Here is a 20,376-nt window from a genome sequence, read left to right as displayed (position 1 = left end):
CAGCCCTCTTCCTTTCTTTCTTGTTGGACAGTCTCACTATGCAACCCAGCCTATTAGCCTCCACCTCATGTAGTCCAGGCTGATCTCAAACATGCCATCCTCCTGCATCAGTTTCCTAAATGCAAGGATTATAGATGTGTGCCACAATTCCTGGTCAGAGTGACTTTTGGTAAAATAGCTTGGAACTGATAATTCTAAGCCAAAAAAAACTAGTTACTGATTCAACAACCAGTTATTGAAGTTTACTAGGTTCCAGGGATACTGTGAACATGGGAGGCCCAACAGGAGACAAAACAACAATCTTGTTCCACGGAGGACATCAGTTCAGGAGGGACAATGGGTCATAAGGGAGTGGAACTATTTCAGATAGTAGCCAGTGTCCTAGAATAGAGAAAGCCTGGTCCTTGACTGACAGAGAGAGCAGCAGGGAGCCGGCCTCTAGAGAATGGCATCTGAGGTGTGTCTGGACTATGAGCAAATTTGCTGTCCGGTAAGGTATGAGAAAGAATGTTACAAGCAAAGAGAAGACCACCTGAGTCTACATAGTGAATTCCAGATCAGCCTGGGCTAGAGTGAGACCCTACCTTGCAAAACAAAACAGAACGAACAAACAAACAAAACCCAAGGGAGGAGCACGGACACACGTTCTGAGGGGCGAAGGGGCTACGAGGCTAGGCTCCGGAGTGGGGCACAAATAGCACAAGTCCAATCGTTACTTCATTTTAAAAGTTATTTGTATTTGGATAAATATAAATTTTCTGTAGTTTAAAACTTGCATGGTAAAATTATAATCTTTGGGGTGAGGGAGATGGTTCAACAGTTAAAGGTGTTTTCTTGTTAGCCTCCCAGCCTGAGTTTAATTCCTAAGCATCCAAGAAAAATCTAGATGCAAAGTGTCGCCTACATCTATCATCCCAACAGGTCTAGAGCAATGGACAGCAGAGCCAGGAGAATCCAGAAGCTTGAAGGACAGTTAGACCGGCCCATGGCAGTGGCAGAAACAACCAGGAAGACTCTGCCTGCCTTGATAGAGGTAGAAGGAGAGGACAACCATCCTGAGGTGCCCAGACACACACATGTCCACACACGCACACATCACACACACACACATACTTAAAAGGTAAAATCTTTTAGAAGAAAGTGACTATCAAGAAAACAAAACTATTTTCAACTATAAACACACTTGAAGGCCATTAGAGGCCTTATAGAAAGAAAATGAGATTTAATGAAGAAATACTACCATAAATCCACAAAAGGGACAAAACCCAAGCTAAAAATACACTGATTGCCACATTGACACTAGCATTGATCTAACAAGTTTGCATCGAAGTGGGAAGGCAGACCTTGGACATGAAACATGTGAGGAGGTAGGAAATCAGTGATTGTGGCCATGGCTATCCGAGCCACACAGCAGGCAAGGACCTGGACAAATGGCTCTTGTTGGAAATGGGTCAAAGGCATTTTGCTATCATCATGTCCAAAAGCAGAGGATGTTTCCGCTTAGCACTGTTCATGTGTACTGTGGCTTGCTCAGCCAAGTGTAAGGTGATGATCTGGAGCGGGGTCTCCCAGACATGCTGTGACACAGCTCTTTCATCTTCTCTTTCCACTGCCACATGTCTGCTGAGACTGCATAGTGAATTCCAGGTCAGCCTGCACTGGAGTGGAACCCTACCTCAAAAAACTAAAAAGAAGAAAAAAAAAAAAAAAAAAAGGAAGAAGGCTGGAGGGATGGCTTAGCAGTTTAGGTATTTGCCTGCAAAGCCAAAGGACACAGGTTCAATTCCCCAGGACCCGGGGTAGCCAGATGCACAAGGCGATGGAGGCCCTGGCACACCTGTTCTCTCTCTCTCTTCCCTCTCTTTCTCTGTCAAATAAATAAATAAATAAAAATATAAATATAAAAAAAGGAGGAAGAGCTGGGCATGGTGGTGCACGCCTTTAATCCCAGCACTCAGGAGGCAGAGGTAGGAGGATCGCCATGAATTCAAGATCACCCTGAGAATTCCAGGTCAGCCTGGGCTAAAGTGAGACCCTACCTTGAAAAACCAAAAAAAAGGAGGAAGAAATGCTATCACACCTACTGCCTGAAAGCGCTTTTGTGGAGGGACAGAACTAACACTGAAATTTGAATCACACAGGGGCCATGACAGGGGGATGGTGGCTTCTCCCCTAATTTATTTGAGCTTATGTGGCCATATTCAGTGTCCACAGATTCTATGCTCATCCAGTAATGATATAACCTGAGAATCTTACTTTCAGATCCTGGTGATTGCAAATCCCCTCTAGTGTTAACATCAAAGCTTAAAATGTGTGTGAGTGTGCATATGTATATGTGCGTGTGTGTGTATGTGTGATTGTAGTGTGCACTTAAAGGGACACTGTTGTACTGGAGAGATGGCTTACCAGTTAAGGCACTTGCCTGTGAAGTCTAAGGACTCAGGTTCAATTTTCCAGTACCCATGTAAGCCAGATGCACAAGGTGGTGCATGTATCTGGAATTTGTTTGTGGTACTAGATGCCCCGGAGTGCCCATTCTCTCTCTCTCTCTCTCCCATAAATAAATAAATAAATAAATAAATAAATAAATAAATAAATAAATAGACACTATCACAATAGTGAAAAACCTGCAGAATTGAAGAAAATACTGCAATCATAGAGCTAGGAAGGGTGTTGATATAAAAAGAACTCTGCAGGTCTAGGAAGGTGGTTCAGTGGATAAAATGTTTGTTGTGTATGTGTGAAGACCAAAGTTCCAGTCCCTAGCACCCAGGTAAATGCCATGTGTTTGTGGGGGCTTGCCTGTCTGTAGTCCTAGTGATCAGGTTTCAAAGACAGGGATCCACACTGGCTAACTAAAGTAGCCAAAAAGGGCTTAAGGGAGTAATCAAGAAAGATATCCAACATCAACTTCTGTCCTTCGCAGGCACCCACATACACATGGACATGCATACATGCACACACACACACACACATGCCAGATTAAAAAATAACACAAAACTCCTCTTACAAGTCTACCACACAATGGCAAATAATTCAATTAAAAAGTAGAAGGCCTGGGTAGACATTTCTTCAGAGAAGATATACACACATAAAATGACACCTTACATCATTAGTCATTCAGTAATTACAAATCAGAGCCACAGTGAAATATCATTTCATACCAGTTAAGATGGCTGTTAGGAAAACAAAAGAACAACAGAAAATATCATTGTTAGTTTGTGAGGATATTTAAAAACTGGAACTTTCCAGCCCAGCTGTTTTGCATGTGAAATGGTAACACCACTGTGAAAGTGTTCCTCAGAAAGTTAAATATACAATTGCTATTTGACTTAGTCATTTCTCTCCTGGGCATATGCCTTTAAAAGATTAAAAAAAAAAAAGCTATTTAAACATTGGTATACTAATGCTCGCAGGCCTATTCACAATAGTCTAAAGTAGAACTAACCCAGGTGTCTATCACCTGGTAAATGGACAGAGCACATGTGATATATCTGTGCAATGAAATAGTATTCAGTCTTAAAATGGAATGAATTACTTATATATACTATAATATGGGTGAAACTTGAAAATATTTTGTTAAGAAATCAGGCACAAAAATGTTACACACATTATGAGCTGGAGGCATGGCTTAGCTGTTAAGGCATTTGCCTACAAAGCCAAAGGACCCTGGTTCAATTCCCCAGGACCCACGTTAGCCAGAAGCACAAGGGGGTGCACGTGTCTGGAGTTCATCTGCAGTGGCTGGAGACCCTGGCATGCCTATTTTCTCTCTCTCTCTCTCTCTCTCTCTCTCTCCCCCCTCTTTATCTGTCAGGTAAATAAACAAATAAAATATAAAATACAAAAAGTTACACATTATATGATTCTCTTTATATGAAATATTTAGAATGGGTCAATCCGTAGGAAGAGAAGGCAGATTAGTGCCCGCCCTAGGGGCTGGAGAGAGGAAAGGACGGTCCTCACTGCTTAGTGGGTATGCATTTCCCTTGTTTTTGAAATGCTTTGGAACTAACTGGAGGTGAAAGTAGCACCTTATGCTGAATTTTACGTTGTAAATGGCTAATTCTATTGTATGCACTTTTATCTCAATTGGAAAAATAATGTAGAGGCAGCCAGGAGAAAGCACTTGAAATTCCACGAACCCTTCTTGTGTGGAACACTTGGGTAGCAGTGGCAAGCTGAGGCAGTAAGCCATTTCAGTTAGAAAAAAAAAAAAAAAGCATCTTTCAGTATCTTCTACCCACAAAATCCCATGCCAGTACAAGGTGTGTTCATTTTCATAAAATAGTGGGCTTAAAATTTGCCTGTTTTCCCCTCATGGGTAATTTAAATCAGTCTCATCTCACTTGTGGGCACTCTGACCACAACCCATCTAAAAGGAGTAGCCAAGTATAAACAGACCATGGTCCAAGTTAAAGTAGAAGATGTGTTCTCATTTACTTCTAGGTAAAGCTGAGATTTTATCATTTCCAGTCTTCTGAGTTATCCAAGGGAGGGGGGACCTGACAGCTGGTGACACTGGACCCATGTGACTATGTGGTAACAATCAGCTGTGGTCAACAGTATTTGCCCCTTGAGACTATTGAGACTCAGCAAGGATCCCCTCATCCCCTTTCTGCCACTGGATTACCTGCCAGGCTATTCACCTTCTCTCCCCTCTCACCTCCATACCACCACCCACTGAGCAGAAACCTTTAGACTGTGACTTGAAGACAGTGTTGGGAAAACTCCCATTAGACCACAAATCTGCCATGTGGATGAGAGGGAAAGATCCTCAGGGCCACAACTTGTTCCCCTAGTCAAGGAGGTCAGGTAAGATCTATTCATCTGCAAGGTGAGTGTAGCGTGGGGGAGGACGCCCAGTGATAAGATTTGGCCTAGCCTGGCAGCAAGTAGCCCAGCCTAGGAAGGGAGGGGACACCTAGCCCACTTCTTAACATTGGCTTGCCTCTTGCTGTCAATGTCACAATTCTTCCTGGGACCTTCCCCTTTCCCCGCCTGTGTTGAAATGGATCTCCCCAAAATGCTGTCCTATCTGGCTGGCTCTTGCATACTTTTGTCTCCCGGAATGCCACTGGCCATACTAGCCCAGGCACTCACCCAGTTGGGTTCCAGAAACCTCAGATTGCCAAGGTATTACCTTAGCACTGTTAGGTCTGGCGTGTGTTTGTCTTTTGTCTTCTCTTTGTACCCTGCATGCAATGGGAAAGGAAATAAGGGGTTGGGGACGATCATCTCAGTCTCTGGAAGTCCATTTGTTCTTCTGTAAAATGCAAAGGGGGTCATTCTGCCCTCAGGGAGGAATAACTAAGCAAGGGGCAAATGCATGGTCTTGTGGTTGCTCCTGCCCCCACACCAAATTCCTGTCTCATGCCATTTTTGAGCTAGGATGTAATGGAGACAGTTCGGGTGCCAACCCACCACAGCCACCCTGGAGCTCTAAGGGTAGCCAAGATCTTAATTTGATGAAACTTTTTATGAGGACTGTTCTGCTCCCTTGACTTTGAGTAGGATCGTCCGGCCTCAACTCTAAGATGCTGTTCTGTCAAGTGCCGCGGTCAACATTGAAGAATGGAGATATATGACTTCTTCTTCTTTTGCTGTCATGTGTAAGGTGCTAGATATTTAGACTCCTTGAACCTTGTGATGTGAACTAGAAGAAAAAATGAGTGTAAATTTGTAGCTTTTTTAAAAAAATATTTTCATTTATTTATTTGAGAGAGGGAGAGAGGGAATGGGTGCTCCAGGGATTCCAGCCACTGCAAATGAACCCCAGATCCATGCACCACCTTGTGCGTCTGGCTTATGTGGGTACTGGTGAATCGAACTGAGGTCCTTTGGCTTTGCAGGCAAGCGCCTTAACCGCTAAGCCATCTCTCCAGCCCCAAATTTGTAGCTTTTCATAGAGAAGCAGCAATGGGAAATCTTGTGTGAACTTGCAAGTCACTTTACCCTTGGGATCTTCTTTCTTTTTGGTTTTTCGAGGTAGGGTCTCACTCTAGCCCAGGCTGACCTGGAGTTCACTATGTAGTCTCAGGGTGGCCTCGAACTCAAGGCAATCCTCCTGAGTTCTCCTCTGCCTCCTGAGTGCTGGAATTAAAGGCGTGGACCACTACCACCACGCCCCACATCTATTTTTCTTTCTTTTTTTTTTCCTCCTATGTGAATTGACTGGGTCAAATTAACTGAGTCAGGCTAGAGAGATGGCTTAGCAGTTAAGGTGCTTGCCAGCGAAGCCTAAGGACCCAGGTTCAATTCCCCAGTACTCACATAAGCCAGGTGCGTAGGGCAGGGCTCGGCACCGTAAGGACCCGTTGGCTGCTATTATTGTCCTCACCAAGTCTTAAAGCTATGTGGTACGTGATGGAAACAATGGCTTCGCCGAGGGTATGTTTCTGGGGTCCACACCCCCAAGTGAGCCCTTCCTACTACTAGACAAGTCGAGAGCCGAATGTGGCTAGAAGCTCTGATGACATTAGTTCCCTGGCCTAAATCCTCAGTGTTTGCTGTGTGCTGAGAACGTTCTGCAACATCCTCTCTGCATCCCCAGCTAACATTTGTGTTAGGGTAAAGTGATACTCAGACTCCCTAGAGGACATGACATCAGACACAGCAGTTGAAATGCTGTTCGCCTGGGCGACTGTCCACGTGCTCTGGAAAAGAAAGCAATGAGCAAGGTCTATCTGGCCGGCAGGAAGTTCCCGTGCACAGTGATTGATTTCTGAAACCTATGACGTCACGCTCCAGAGCGCTCCTCTTCTGTTTGGCTTATACCAGGAAAGTCCAGCCGGAAGCGTCCCTCAGTCCCTGAGCCCGAGCAGGGGGGATTGCTGATGCGCCCTCCCCAGCAGAGTCTGTCAGGTCCCTGAGCCTTCTCCTAGTCTCTGTGGGCCACAGGAAAAGGCAGTGGGTTCTTATAATTGTCTGGGAAATGATTAACTTGTCTCCTTTGATCCTTTCCGCCTTGTGCGAGGACGGTCAAGTGGCCTGGGTGGAGAACGCGTTCCATTATTTTCAACATTGCTAAGGTAAACAGTGGAATTAATTCTAGAGAGGTCCTGCCCTATTTGGAGGGCGTGTGTGTGTGTGTGTGTGTGTGTGTGTGTGTGTGTGTGTGTGTGTGTGTGTTTCTATAAACAAAACTATTGAGTAAAAAAAAATATATATATGACTACTTCCTCTAACTTTTTTTTCTCTCTCTCTCTCTGTGTTTTTTTTTAAAGGTCTGAATTTCTGGTTGCTATTTCCAAAGATGCTTTTTATTTTTAACTTCTTGTTTTCCCCACTTCCAACCCCGGCCCTGGTCTGCCTCCTGACGTTTGGGACTGCCATCTTCCTGTGGCTGATCAACAGACCTCAGCCAGTCCTACCTCCCATTAACCTGGACCAGCAGTCAGTGGGAATTGAGGTAATTTTCCAGCCATCTTCAGTCTGTCGGCCTTGATGGAATATAAATGACAGTCAAATCCTGGAGTAACTAATGAAGGGGAAGGAGCTTGGCACAAAAGCTTTCAGGTTACTGATCAACAGTCTATGAATTTACATTTTTTTTCCTAGCACATTTCCTTTGTAACAAAATGAAACCACCACTTGTTCATAAGATGCCAGTCATTTAGATCAAGGGCTGGCAAACTACTGCTTTTTTTTTTTTTTTGTACAGCTAGCAAACTAATAATAGTTTTCACATTTTTAAAAGGATAAAAACAGTTTTAAAGGTCAGCTTATGTACGCACCAGGAACACTAAAATATTTACCATCTAGCTGCCTAGAGAAAAACGTTGCCGGCCGCTGATCCAGATGAGAGTTGGTACATTTTTATAGAAATTACTCAGGGTCTAAGGATGATAAAGAAGTCCTTTTCTTGAGTGCTGTCCTAGCTTCAGTCAGTATTAATTTGTGACACTGGTGGAAGTTGGACTGGACTCATTCCTAGCTTTCAGCAAGATGCCCAACTTCCTCTTGCATCTTCAAGTATACTGAGAGCTCCAAGGATGAACTTACCTTTCCTTCTTCCGGGCTTTCTGAATCTACATCATGCATCTTTATCTTGTCCCCCAACTCCCCCTCCCCCACACACATACACCCTCTCTTCAGAGAACACAACAGTCCTGATGGCCATAGGCTAACCCTTTCTGTTCTTTGACAATCTTCTTTTACTTACTTGAGAATCTTACTTCAAAGCTCCTCTGTGCTCCACCCTCCCTCCATCTTTTCTGTTTCCATGTTCCCTTCTTCATTGCCATCTTCCTAGCCTGCTGCTTCCTGTCACCGTCTCCTCACAGTCCTTAACTTTCCCACCAGAGTTCTACTGAGAGAGTGGTCTGCTTGTTGATCTCTTCTTCTGAACGTTAGCCCCGATCCTGACTTTTCTCAGTACCATCTCCAAGGTGTCTGGTCACTGATAACCTACCTTCTAAATTCACTGGTTCCTCCTTCAGTTCCCTTCCTTTCAACTGGCTTGAGAACTTCTCTTGAAACTCCTCCTTTATCTGTCACCATGCCCTTTAATGAACTACATTTCGCTAATCCCATGGAAGTATTCCTCAGTCACGTAGGTTCTTTCGTACCTGCTATGGCTGCCTTCACATCATAGAATTTCTCTAAAGCAGGGGGTGGCACATGTACTCCATAAGGACCAGGCAGTAAATAATAGTTTTTTACGGACCAGGTGACCTCTGTTGTAACTACTTATGCTACTGTTATAGAGAGAAAACACCAGGCAATATGTAAACAACTGAGTATGACTGTGTTCCAATAAGCTTTATTCATAAAAACAATAGCAAGCAAGATTTAATCTCCAGACTAGTCTATCAGCCCTTGCTCTGTACCCCACAGCTGAGAAAACATCTGTTCTCCTGTGACTTAAAATGGTACCTCAAGGCAGTGACACTCAAATCTCACTTTCTAGTTCTGACCTCAGTGAGGGATGCTCAAACATCTCAGGCTCTGCCTGGCTCTTAATTGGACATCTCTATTCACACACACACACATACTATACACACATTACACACTCCAATACCCCCTTTCCTGCTTGCCTCTTCTTACCCAGTTGCCTAAGTTCAAATTTTGAATCACCTTTGATTCTTCCTTCCTCCTTTTCCACTGCAAGTGGACAAAAAGACCTTGCCTCTTCACTGGACAAGGAATTTATTTTTTGGTATCCTTTTCTTAAAGATTTGTTTATTTTATTTATTTATTACAGACAGAGAGAGGGAGAAAGAGAGGGAGAGAGAGAGAGAGCATGGATGCACCAGTGCCTCTAACCACTGCAAAAGAACTTCAGATACATGAACCACCTTGTGTGTCTGGCTTATGTGGGTACTGGGGAATTGAACCTGGGTACTTAGGCTTTGCAGGCAAATGCCTTAACCTCTGAGCCACCTCTCCAGCCCCTATTTTTTTTTTGGCATATTAATGTGACCTCATAGAAATCTTCCCTGATGCTTTGACAAATTCAGATGTCTTGTTCCTGCTGTGTGTGTTACTCTGCTTTCATAGTCCTTATCCTTGGTAGTCTTTATCCTATTTATATTTTTGTATGCTTATTTAATCAATACCCATTTGTCTAAAGACTCACTTTCATTAGGGTTGGGCCTTGGCTGTAGCTCTCATTTTACTCCAGGCCCAGCCCAAAGTCTGACCCTACAATTCAGCCAGCGTCTCTAGCTGGCTCCCTTTTTGCTCTCCTCTTTCCTAATGATCTATGCCTTTGTTCAGACCGTTCTTTCACTTTGAGCTTTTTTTTTTTTTTTCTTTTTATTCCCTCTGCCTTACCCTAACAGCATGTTTTTGGTAAGCACCTATTAATTTTAAATGTCTCCATTAAAATAATATTTCTTCACTGTAGCCTTCTTGCTTTATACATAATTTATTGCTTCATTTGTTTTCCAAACTACATATTTATTACAGCTTATATATCCATCCTATTATTATGTTTACACGTGTTCTATTCTTACCCACACTCCATAAATCCTAGTTTATGAGGTACTCAGGACAGCTGTTTTGTTTCAGCTGTGTCAGCAGTATTTACACAGTTCCGGGAACAAAGTATGATAAATTTCATACCTGTTTAAACTAGATAATGCTTTAAAAATTTTTTTTGTTCATTTTTATTTATTTGAGAGTGACAGAGGGAGGGAGGGAGGGAGAGAGAGAGAGAGAGAGAAAGAGAGAGAGAGAGAGAGAGAGAAAGAGAGAGAGAGAGAGAGAGAAAGAGAGAGAGGGAGAGAGAGAGAGAGAAAGAAGCAGATAGAGAGACGGAGAGAGAATGGGCGCGCCAGGGCTTCCAGCCACTATAAACGAACTCCAGACGCGTGCGCCCCCTTGTGCATCCGGCTACCGTGGGTCCTGGGGAATCGAGCCTTGAACCGGTGTCCTTAGACTTCACAGACAAGTGCTTAACCATCTCTCCAGCCCTAGATAATGCTTTTTAAAGAAGTAAACCTATAGAAAGAATCTTTCCTTTGTATATCTATGTATCATGTACACGTGTTTGGGGTGTTACCAAAATATAATTGTGACAATGTCTTGCTATGGGGAGGATGGTGGCAACACAATTTTTAAAAGTCTTTATAATTCATGATTTTCAAATTTTTTATTATGGGGCCATACCACATCTTTGAGGACTAAACACTTCACTTAAGAAGATAATAGCCCTATGATCTCAAAAGCCAGCATTTAGCTGGGCGTGGTAGTGCACGCCTTTAATCCCAGCACTCAGGAGGCAGAGGTAGGAGGATCATGGTGAGTTCAAGGCCACCCTGAGACTACATAGTGAATTCTAGGTCAGCCTGGGTTAGACTGAAACCCTACCTCAAAAACAAAAACAAAAACAAAAACAAAAAAACAGCATTTATATCACCTTCATTTCAATCCATCAAGGTTTTGGAAAGGATAGAGACTCCAACTCAGCTTAAACTTGGTCTTGTGTCTTAGGGAGGAGCACGGAAGGGGGCTTCCCAGAAGGACGACAACTTAATGCGTTGTTACTACTCAGATGTCAAGACAGTATATGACATTTTCCAAAGAGGACTTGCTGTGTCTGGTAAGCCTAGCCCTCTAGCATGGCCTGTAAGGATCCTGAGTTGGGTCTGTCCTGCCCTCTTTCTTTCATCTTGTATGGGATTTTAGAGTATGGGGGTTCCTCCTGGCCTGTGAACCCCAACTTTTAGATTCTTGTCCGTTTTAACAAGGAATTGAAACAGACTCTGAGAAGGGTAAATTATTAATGATGAGGTTTCTTTAGGGAAAACTGGTGTTCAGGAAAAGGCTGGAACGATTCAGGCCAGAGGGGAATTTCTTGCCTGGCTGGAAGGGGGAAGAAAGCTGCAGAGTGGAAGGCAGGACCTGGGAGGCCACACGAAAAGATCTAAAAGAAACACAAGTGCACCCAGGTGGGAAGAGAAGCGTGGAGGGGAAACCTGTCACCCTTACAATCACACGGGGCTCTGGAAAGACTAAGAAGTAACATAGCAAAGGGCCCAGGGCTTAAGGAAAGGTATTAAGCAAGCAGAGATATATCCAGACAAATGTGAGATCCTTCCTTATGGACCGGGCGAGACAAAGAGCTTACCCAAGCAGGGGCCAGGAGACTCAAGAGTATGGGTGAACGAGCAGTTAAGAGAGGGCAGTGACTCACAGAAAAAGCCCTTTATAGTTAGTTAGGATGCGTTTTGTTATCAGACTCAGGTGGGTAAGGGAGAGAGACCTGATTGGTTTTTAGACTCAAGTGGCTAACTCAGGTGAGGCCAGCCTGCCCAGGTGTGCCAGATGGGGAAGGAGGAGAAGCGCTGTTGTTGAGGGATTGTTTGTAGTTATCTTAGGTACGACTGGGTCAGACGCCTAGTTCTAGCTTTGCCAAAGCAGGTGAGGTGACATCTCCTTGTTCCTCTCTTTGGGCCTTTGTTCCTGACTGACTGCCTATGAAAAACCAAAATAAATACATAAATAGCAAAAACAATAAAACCACCTGGCTCCAATTTCTCCTTTAGTCTTACTTCTAAAAACCTAACTATTTGGAGGCGGTGGTCTGAGAAGATTCACAATGTGCACACTCGAAGCAACATTAGCACAGTGTTAGAATGAGTGTGGAAAATAGTGTAAACCTCAATGCTACTGTGCCAGCTACGTAACCTTATGCAAACCTCTTGCCTTCTCTGAGTCTGCTTCTCAGCCAAAGAAGAAACTTCCCTGCCCAGTGTTGCGGAGTTTAGGAGACAGCGCCGCATGGGAAGGTACTTGACTAACTCACTAGCACAGTGTTTATTTAGGTACCCTCCTCTCAGAAGCACATTTCCTTGTGTTTGCACATGGAGAATCTGAGTCAGGATTGGCACTTGGGACTTCTAACTTGTTAGCTTTTCCCTAACTTTAGCTTGCCACCATGTCAAGTAGACAGTTATCCTTGGGCTTCAAAACAAAGCACCGGGTGGGCTTTGTTTTGAAAATATTAAGCCATGTATGTGTGTAAATGTGTGTCTATATATATACACATATACATGTACTTTACATCATTGGACACAGTAGTACACACCTAAGTTTCCTTTCAAATTTCCTGGCTTATAACTCTGTTCCTTTAAAAAAAAATTTACTTATTTGCAAGCAGAAAGACATAGAAGAGACACAGAGAGAGAGAGATAGAGAGAAAGAGATGTGCCAGGGCCTCAGCCACTGTAAATGAACTCCATTCACATTCCCACTTTGTGCATCTGGCTTACATGGGCCCTGGGGAATTGAACCTGGGTCCTTAAGCTTCTTAGGCAAGCACCTTAACAGCTGAACCATCTCTCCAATCTTTCAGTTGACATTCTGCTATGCAGAGGCTTAGCTGCACAGCTCTTTATCCCTTCCTCACTCAGTGCCCATTAACCATGACTATGACCACGTCAGTAGGTAACTGGCATCAAGTACTAACTGTTCAACAGCTATTGTGCACACTTAGCTCGTCCCTGAAACCTAGAAGCTCATCGCCATTACTCTGAATTTTACAGATAAAGAAGTGGAGACTTCAAGGTTAAAGTACATTCCCAAGGTCACAGAGCTAGAAAGGGTTAGGGCTCATACTAAAACCTAAGTCTGTCTGCTTTGACTAGATGATTTTATCTTAGGTTAGTTCTTAAATGTTTTCTAAAAGTAGTTATTCCTCCATATGAAACGTTTCATTTTTAGCTCTTTCTTATTTAGTCATTTTAGATTTTTGTTTTACTGTATTCAGTGCACACAGTACTCTTATATATAAGGACATTTTCTTCATATAAGTATATAATGCAAATTGATCATATTTTCTTCCATTCACACCCCCTAGAATGTAAACTAACTCAGCCACTGTTGAAATCAGTAAGTAGGCTCCTCAAACTAAAAATAGATCTACCATATAACCCATCCACTCCTGGTCAACACAGCACAGAAATACCTGTACATAGATGTTTATTGTATTACTATGCACAATAGCTAAATGATGGAAATCAAATTAGGTATCCAACAACAGAGAAATGGATAAAGAAAATGCATTTACACACAATGGAAATTTTCAGCTAAGAAAATATTAGTCATTTGCAGGAAAATAGATGCAACTCAAGATAATCTTATAAAGTGAATTGTTAGTGACAGAAAGTAAAATGCCATAGATTTGCTTTCGTGTGTGGTTTCTGTATATTATATAGATAGATATATAAAATCATGAAGACAGCATGGTGGCGCATGCCTTTAATCCCAGCACTCGGGAGGCAGAGGTAGGAAGATTGCCCTGAGTTCAAGGCCACCCTGAGACTCCATAGTGAATTCCAGGTCAGTCTGGGCTAGAAGGAGACCCTACCTTGAAACCCCCCTCCAAAAAAAAAAAAAAGAATATGTAAGATTTATTGTTAAAAAAAAAACTTTCAGGGGCTGGAGTGCTGGCTTAGCAGTTAAGGTGTTTACCTGCAAAGCCAAAGGATCCTGGTTCGATTCTCCAGGACCCATGTAAGCCAGATGCACAAGATGGCACATGCATCTGGAGTTTGTTTGCAGTGGCTGGAGGCCCTGGCATGCCTATTCTCATTCTCTCTGTCTCTCTCAAATAAATACATAAATTAGATATATTTTTTTAAAAAATAACTTTCTGCAGGAAGCCCCCAGAAGAGCCCCTACTTATTATTTCTGGGTCTAAATTTGCATTTATTTATATTTCATGCCAATAACAAAAAGCAAGTAAAGCCAGGCGTGGTGTTTCATGCATTTAATTCCAGCACTTGGGAGGCAGAGGTAGGAGGAGTGCTGAGAGTTCGAGGCCACCCTGAGACTGCATACTGAATTCCACGTCAGCCTGAGCTAGAGTAAGACCCTACCTCACAAAACAAAAAACAAAAACAAAAACAGAAAAAGCAAGTAAAACATTGGTTTCTTTAGTTCTCTGACAACTTCAGAGTTGATGTCTAAAATAGAATTTCCTTTAGAAAGTTCTGTAATTAGAAGTTTTGTTCACTGTGTGTTGTTTTTGTGACTAAAACATCATTCAGTATGTACTATGTGGCACATAAAATACTTCATTTGGGATTTTCACTTATAAATTAAAGGAAATATTTAAAGAAGATATTTCTGGGAGATAGTAGCATCAGGACTAATGTAACATAAAATGAGCTTATTATTATATGAAAAACTGTTAGCAATAAAGTGAAAATGGCATGGCTATTTGAAAAATGATATATTTAGTATTATCTGGGGTAGAATACATAAATCTGAATGTGTCACTCCTAGCCAGTAGTTCATCTCTGTTGAGAATCACCTCGGAATAGTATTTAAAGCATGTAACCCCTGTCTCCACCTCAATTCTACTAAATCAGAATTTCACACACCGAGCCCATCAATCCTCGACAAGGGTTAAAATCATGAACTTCCAAGGGATTCTGCAGACAGAGTTTAAACTCTCCCTAGCTGTGATATCTACCTAGTCTAAAAGGTGTTCCCTATTGGACTCTTTAGAGATGGCAACACCTTAGAACCCAGCCAGCTACGAGCTAAATTAGTAAAGGTGAGGCTGTTGTCTGGTCAGGAATTTACTAGAAAACTAAAGCTGACTAAGTCCACAGAGTTTCATGAGATCTGAATTGTCCCTCTGAGCCAACTATTGGACTTATTCCTTGGGAGAGGATTTTGCTAGCATTCTCATTACTGAGAAAACATTAAATAAATATGGGAGAATGTCTTCCATATCTATGGCCTCTACTTCTTACTGGGTGAGCTTGAAAATGCTGCCCCAATTCTTCAAGGGAATGCTAATAGGAAGCCCCAAGGGGTTAATGTGCCTGGCATTCAATCAACAGTAGCTGTCATTAGTGACTAACATCAGGACAAAGGACTTCATTGGTGGGCCCAGAGACATGGCCCTTGGAGAACAGCTGATGAACAAGGGGCAAATCAGGACTTGTCACACTCCAGGGAACAGTTTAGTCTGAGACTGCACTGGTGGAGCCTTTCTGCAGCTGTTTCGATGTGAATAACAGTGCTAATGTTTCCTGCAGACAGCCTCCTCGTTCATTTTTCATATCTGCTCAGTCAGAATAGCCACCTCTTCCCTGTGTTCCTTCCTTTTTCCCTCCATCACATAGCCAACAGTTTCATTTACTGGTCCCTGAATTCCTAGTTGTGTTTCCTTTTGCCAAGACCCGAATTCCTATCAGCAATTTGGCATCATTCCAAGAACTGCTTCATCTATGTATGTATGTATGTATGTATGTATGTATGTATGTATGTATGTATGTATGTATCTATCTATCTATCTATCTATCTATCTATCTATCTATGTATCTATGTATCTATCTATGTATCTATCTATCTATCTATCTATCTATCTATCTATCTATCTATGTACCTATGTATGTATCCATCTATCTATCATCTATCTATCTATCTATCTATCTATCTATCCATCCATCCATCCATCCATCCAACTATCTATCATCTATCTATCTATCTATCTATCTATCTATCTATCCATCCATCCATCCATCCATCCATCCAACTATCTATCATCTATCTATTGTCATCTATTTATTCATTGCTGGTTCCGGAGATTGAGCCCAGGGCCTTTGAGTGCTAAGCTAGTGCTCTGCCACTCAGTCAGATCCCAAACACCCACAAGACTTATGTTAATTTAAGTGAGGCCAAGTGATTTAGCTCATTAGAAGTTGTATTATCTTACCGTACAGTGTAAGACACAAACTCGAGAAACACCAATGGCCAGATTATGTGTGCTCTTGTAGTTCTTTGTAAGCCTCCACATAAACAAGCAAAGTCAGCTCCCTGATGGCATGATGTTATAACACATGATTCATGACAGCACATAGAAAGTTAAAAATAAGGGGGAAGATTACATTGTATTAATTGTTAAAAGAAAGAGATGAAAATAATAACTTATAATCTATCAAATTGGAAGACATATTTAAATGGCACTATTTACTGTCTAGGAAAATGTGATAATACTTGAGATGTTGCTGGTGGGACAAAAGGAAAATGGTCACTGGGGCCAGGGAGAAGGCTTAGAGGGTAGCAGTGCTTGCTGTGTAAGCACGAGGACCTGAATTCAACCACCAGTATCTACATGAAAATTTGGGCATGGCCACATATTCCCATAACCCCAGTCCTGAAGTAAGTGGAGATGGGAGAACTCAGTGTTAGTCAACCTTACTGTTACAGTCAGGTTTGCATGGCTGGAAGAAAACATCCAATTAAGAGTTGCTTCTGGCAAAAAGGTTTATTTTGGCTTACAGGCTTGAGGGAAAGCTCCATGATGGCAGGGGGGAATGGCATCACCTCCTCACCAACATCAGGTGGACAAGAACAACAGGAGAGTGTGCCAAACACTGGCAAGGGGAAACTGACTATAAGACTTTCTGTGCCATATCCCTCTGCTCACACCAGTCTATTTCTACGCAAAACAACCCTGCACAAGTTCTTAGAACACAGGCATAAAAGCAAGCCTCTCACACAAACTGCTTCTAGCCCAGTCCAGACAAAGCTCTTTCTCACCTTCACAAGCCAAACCTCACAATCCATAGTTCTTACTGCATTCAGGTCTTTCAACTCTGACCAGAATAGTCCATCAAACTGTACTCACAGTACTGTAAGGAATCTCTTAGGCCAAGGTTTCAAATCCTTCCATATTCCTCTTGAAAATCAGCTCCAAAAGGCCAAAGCCACAGAGTCAGGCATCTAGCAGCAAAAGACACCACTCCTCAGTACCAACATTACTGTTTCAATCAGGTTCATATTGCTGGCAGAAATCACCCAGCCAAGAGAAATTTATGTTAAAAAAAATAGAGGTTTATTTTTTTCTCACAGACTGGAGGGGAAGCTCCATGATGGCAGGGGAAAACGATGGCATGAGCAGAGGTTGGAATCACCCCCTCGCCAACAACACATGGACAATAGCAACAGGAGAATGTGCCAAACACTGGCAAGGGGACACCAGATATAACACTCATAAGCCAGTCCCCAGCAATACACTGCCTCCAGAAGGTGTTAATCCCCAAATCTCTATCAGCTAGGAACCTAGAATTCAGAATGCCTAAATTCATGGGAAACACCCAAATCAAACCACCCCATTCCTCCCCTGGCCTCCATAAACTGATAACCATCCATGATGTGAAATGCAATGCATTCAGTCTAACTTTCAAAATCCCCACAGTTTTCATCAATCCTAATGATCAAAAATCCCCATAATCCAAGGTCTTTTTTTTTTTTTGTATCAATATAGTATCTCACTCTAGCTCAGGCTGACCTGGAATTCACTATATAGTCTCAGGGTGGCCTCGAACTCATGGCAATCCTCCTACCTCTCCCTCCCAGGTGCTGGATTAAAGGTATGCGCCACCATGCCTGGCTAATCCAAGGTCTTTTAACTGAGCCATGATACCAAAAAAATCCTCCCCAAATCCATAATGGCACATAATAAACACACTGCAAAAGACGGCATTGGGCATAGCAAAGAAATATCCAACCAATACAAGATTTAAACAGGGAAAACATCAAACTCTGTTGCTCCAAGTCCAACAAGTCTAGCCAGTGACAAGTCTCTAAGTACAATATTTCTAACTAGCAACAAGTCTCTGGAGTTCAAATTCTGCCCCTCCAGCTAGGCTACTCACAGTCCTGGAAAACTTCATCAGGGCTGGCAGCTTTCCTTAACAGCCATCTCCTGGTCCCAGCATCTCTCTCTACTGGGTCTCCACTATAACTCACAGTCCATCCTCATGGCTCCATCGGGTCTCCATGAAGGCATCCAGCAAAGCTGCTTTGTGCTGCCCATAGCCATTTCCAAAACACAAGACCATGTTGCAAATTCAATGACCCTCTCTTTCCTGCATTTTTTAAAAATTAACAACTTCCATGATTGCAAACAGTAGCCCATGGTAATTCCCTCCCTCCCTCCCCCCACTTTCCCCTTTGAAACTCCACTCTGCATCATATCCCTTCCCCCTCTCAATCAGTCTCTCTTTTATTTTGATGACATCATCTTTTCCTCCTATTATGATGGTCTTGAGTAGGTAGTATCAGGCATTGTGAGGTCATGGATATCCAGGCAATCTTGTGTCTGGAGGAGCACGTTGTAAGGAGTCCTACCCTTCTTTGGCCCTTACATTCTTTCCTCTACCTCTTCCACAAAGGGCTCTGAGCCTTGGAAGGTCATTTCCTGCATTTTTTATACTCCATAATGCCAGGTGGGGTGCCAATTTGTTAATCAATGGGTGAATAAAGCAGACTTCAAGGAACAGGACAGTCCTTCAGAACTCAGGCTCCTCCACAAGATTCTGCATTCTTCCTCTTGTCCCAATGCAGGTCATCTAGCCCCATCTCAAAGGTTGTAATCGCTCATATAACTTCAGCTGAATGGGCGAAGTTTCAGCCCAAAGATTTCATTTCTGTGCCATACCCCTGTGCACATACCAGTCCATTTCTACACGATGCACCCCTGCACACATTCTCAGGACAGGGGCATAAACAGCAAGCCTCTCACACAAACTGCTTGTCTAGGCAAAGCTCTTTCTCACCCTCACAAGCCAAGCCTCACATTCCATAATTCTTACTGCATGCAGGTCTTTCATCTCCTGACCAGAATGGTCCATCAAGCTGTCCTTAAAGCACTGCAAGTAATCTCTTAGGCCAAGGTTTCAAAATGTGCCACATTCCTCAGCTCCCAAAGGCCAAAAGCTGCACAGTCACATTTCAAGCAGCAGCAATCTCACTCCTCTGGTATCAACTGTTGCAGTCAGGTTCGCATTGCTGGCAAGAAACCCTCAACCAAGAGCAGCTTGTGGGAAAAGGGGTTTACTTTGGCTTATAGACTTGGGAAGCTCCATGAAGGCAGGGAAAATGATGGCATGAGAAGAGGGTGGACATTACCTTCTTCCCAACATCAGGTGGACAACAGCAACGGGAGTGTGTGCTACTGGCAAAGGGAAACTGACTACAACACCCATAACAGAACCTCCAGGAGGTGTTAATTCCAAAATCTCCATCAGCTGGGAACCTAGCATTCAGAACAACTAGGTTTATGGGGGAACTCCTAAATCAAACCACCACACTGACTAAAAAATGGCAGCTCCAGGTTCAGTGAGAGATTCCGTCTCAAGAAAATAAAGTGGAATAGCCCTAGAGGAAGATACTCAGCATCTCTTTCACCTCCACATGCAAATGTACAGGGCATACGCTATACATGGACACAGATATATATATATATGCCCCAAAAAAGTAAATGGTCAGTGAAGTATCCTAGTGATAATCGCCATAGGTGCCCAAAGTTCCAGGCGTTGCCTAGTCTTCTTACTTCCTTTTGTTTTAAAATATGTTTACAGGTATATATTATATGCTGAGTATATTTCATTCTATCTTGTTTCCCCTATATATGTGACAGAGAATTAGTATCTATAATATATGAAGAACTCAAAATGTTAAATAATGTGGTGTGGAGAGATGGCAGTGGTTAAAGGCATTTGCTTGCAAAGCCTGCCAGTGCAGATTCAAACCCCAGAACCGACATAGAGCCAGAGGCTCACACATTTGAAGTTTATTTGAGGCCCATATTCCTTCTTTCTTTATTTTTTTCTTTTCCTCCCTCTCTTGCAAATAAAGAAAGAAATAAAATGTTTTAAGTTAGTGAACAAGAAAGCAAACATCCCAGTCAATAAATGGACTAATGCATGAACATTGCAAAACAATAAATACAAATGGCCAATAAATACATGAAATATGTTCAATCTTATAAGCCTTCAGAAATGCTTTATTAAAACAAAACTACATTGAGATTCCATCTTACTATGGTTAGAATGTCTGCCATTAAGAAAATTAATAACAAATGCATGGATGTAGACAATAGGGAACCCTTATACAATGCTGGTG

The 20,376-nt window shown here is 42.6% G+C and overlaps 1 protein-coding gene across 8 annotated transcripts in view; it reads left to right on the top strand.

Annotated features, from left to right (window-relative positions):
• Positions 1-20,376, top strand: part of Acsl5 (acyl-CoA synthetase long chain family member 5) — a 53,518-nt gene that overhangs the window by 12,261 nt on the left and 20,881 nt on the right. For 2 of the 8 annotated variants that reach the window (XM_045157170.1, XM_045157165.1), the window contains 2 exons: positions 7,227-7,411; positions 10,939-11,047. In XM_045157170.1, coding sequence (XP_045013105.1) covers positions 7,256-7,411; positions 10,939-11,047 — 265 coding nt within the window. In that variant the 5' untranslated portion in view covers positions 7,227-7,255. Of the gene's footprint in view, positions 1-6,831; positions 7,032-7,226; positions 7,412-10,938; positions 11,048-20,376 lie in introns of those variants that run through there. The other 6 variants (XM_045157175.1, XM_045157200.1, XM_004659339.2 and 3 more) reach the window with 5 other exon arrangements.

The sequence above is a fragment of the Jaculus jaculus genome, chromosome 1 (assembly GCF_020740685.1).
Source record: "Jaculus jaculus isolate mJacJac1 chromosome 1, mJacJac1.mat.Y.cur, whole genome shotgun sequence".
NCBI classification, from domain to species: domain Eukaryota; kingdom Metazoa; phylum Chordata; class Mammalia; order Rodentia; family Dipodidae; genus Jaculus; species Jaculus jaculus.
The sequence above is the reverse complement of the archived record's forward strand: the minus strand, read 5'-3'. Positions and strand labels throughout refer to the sequence as shown.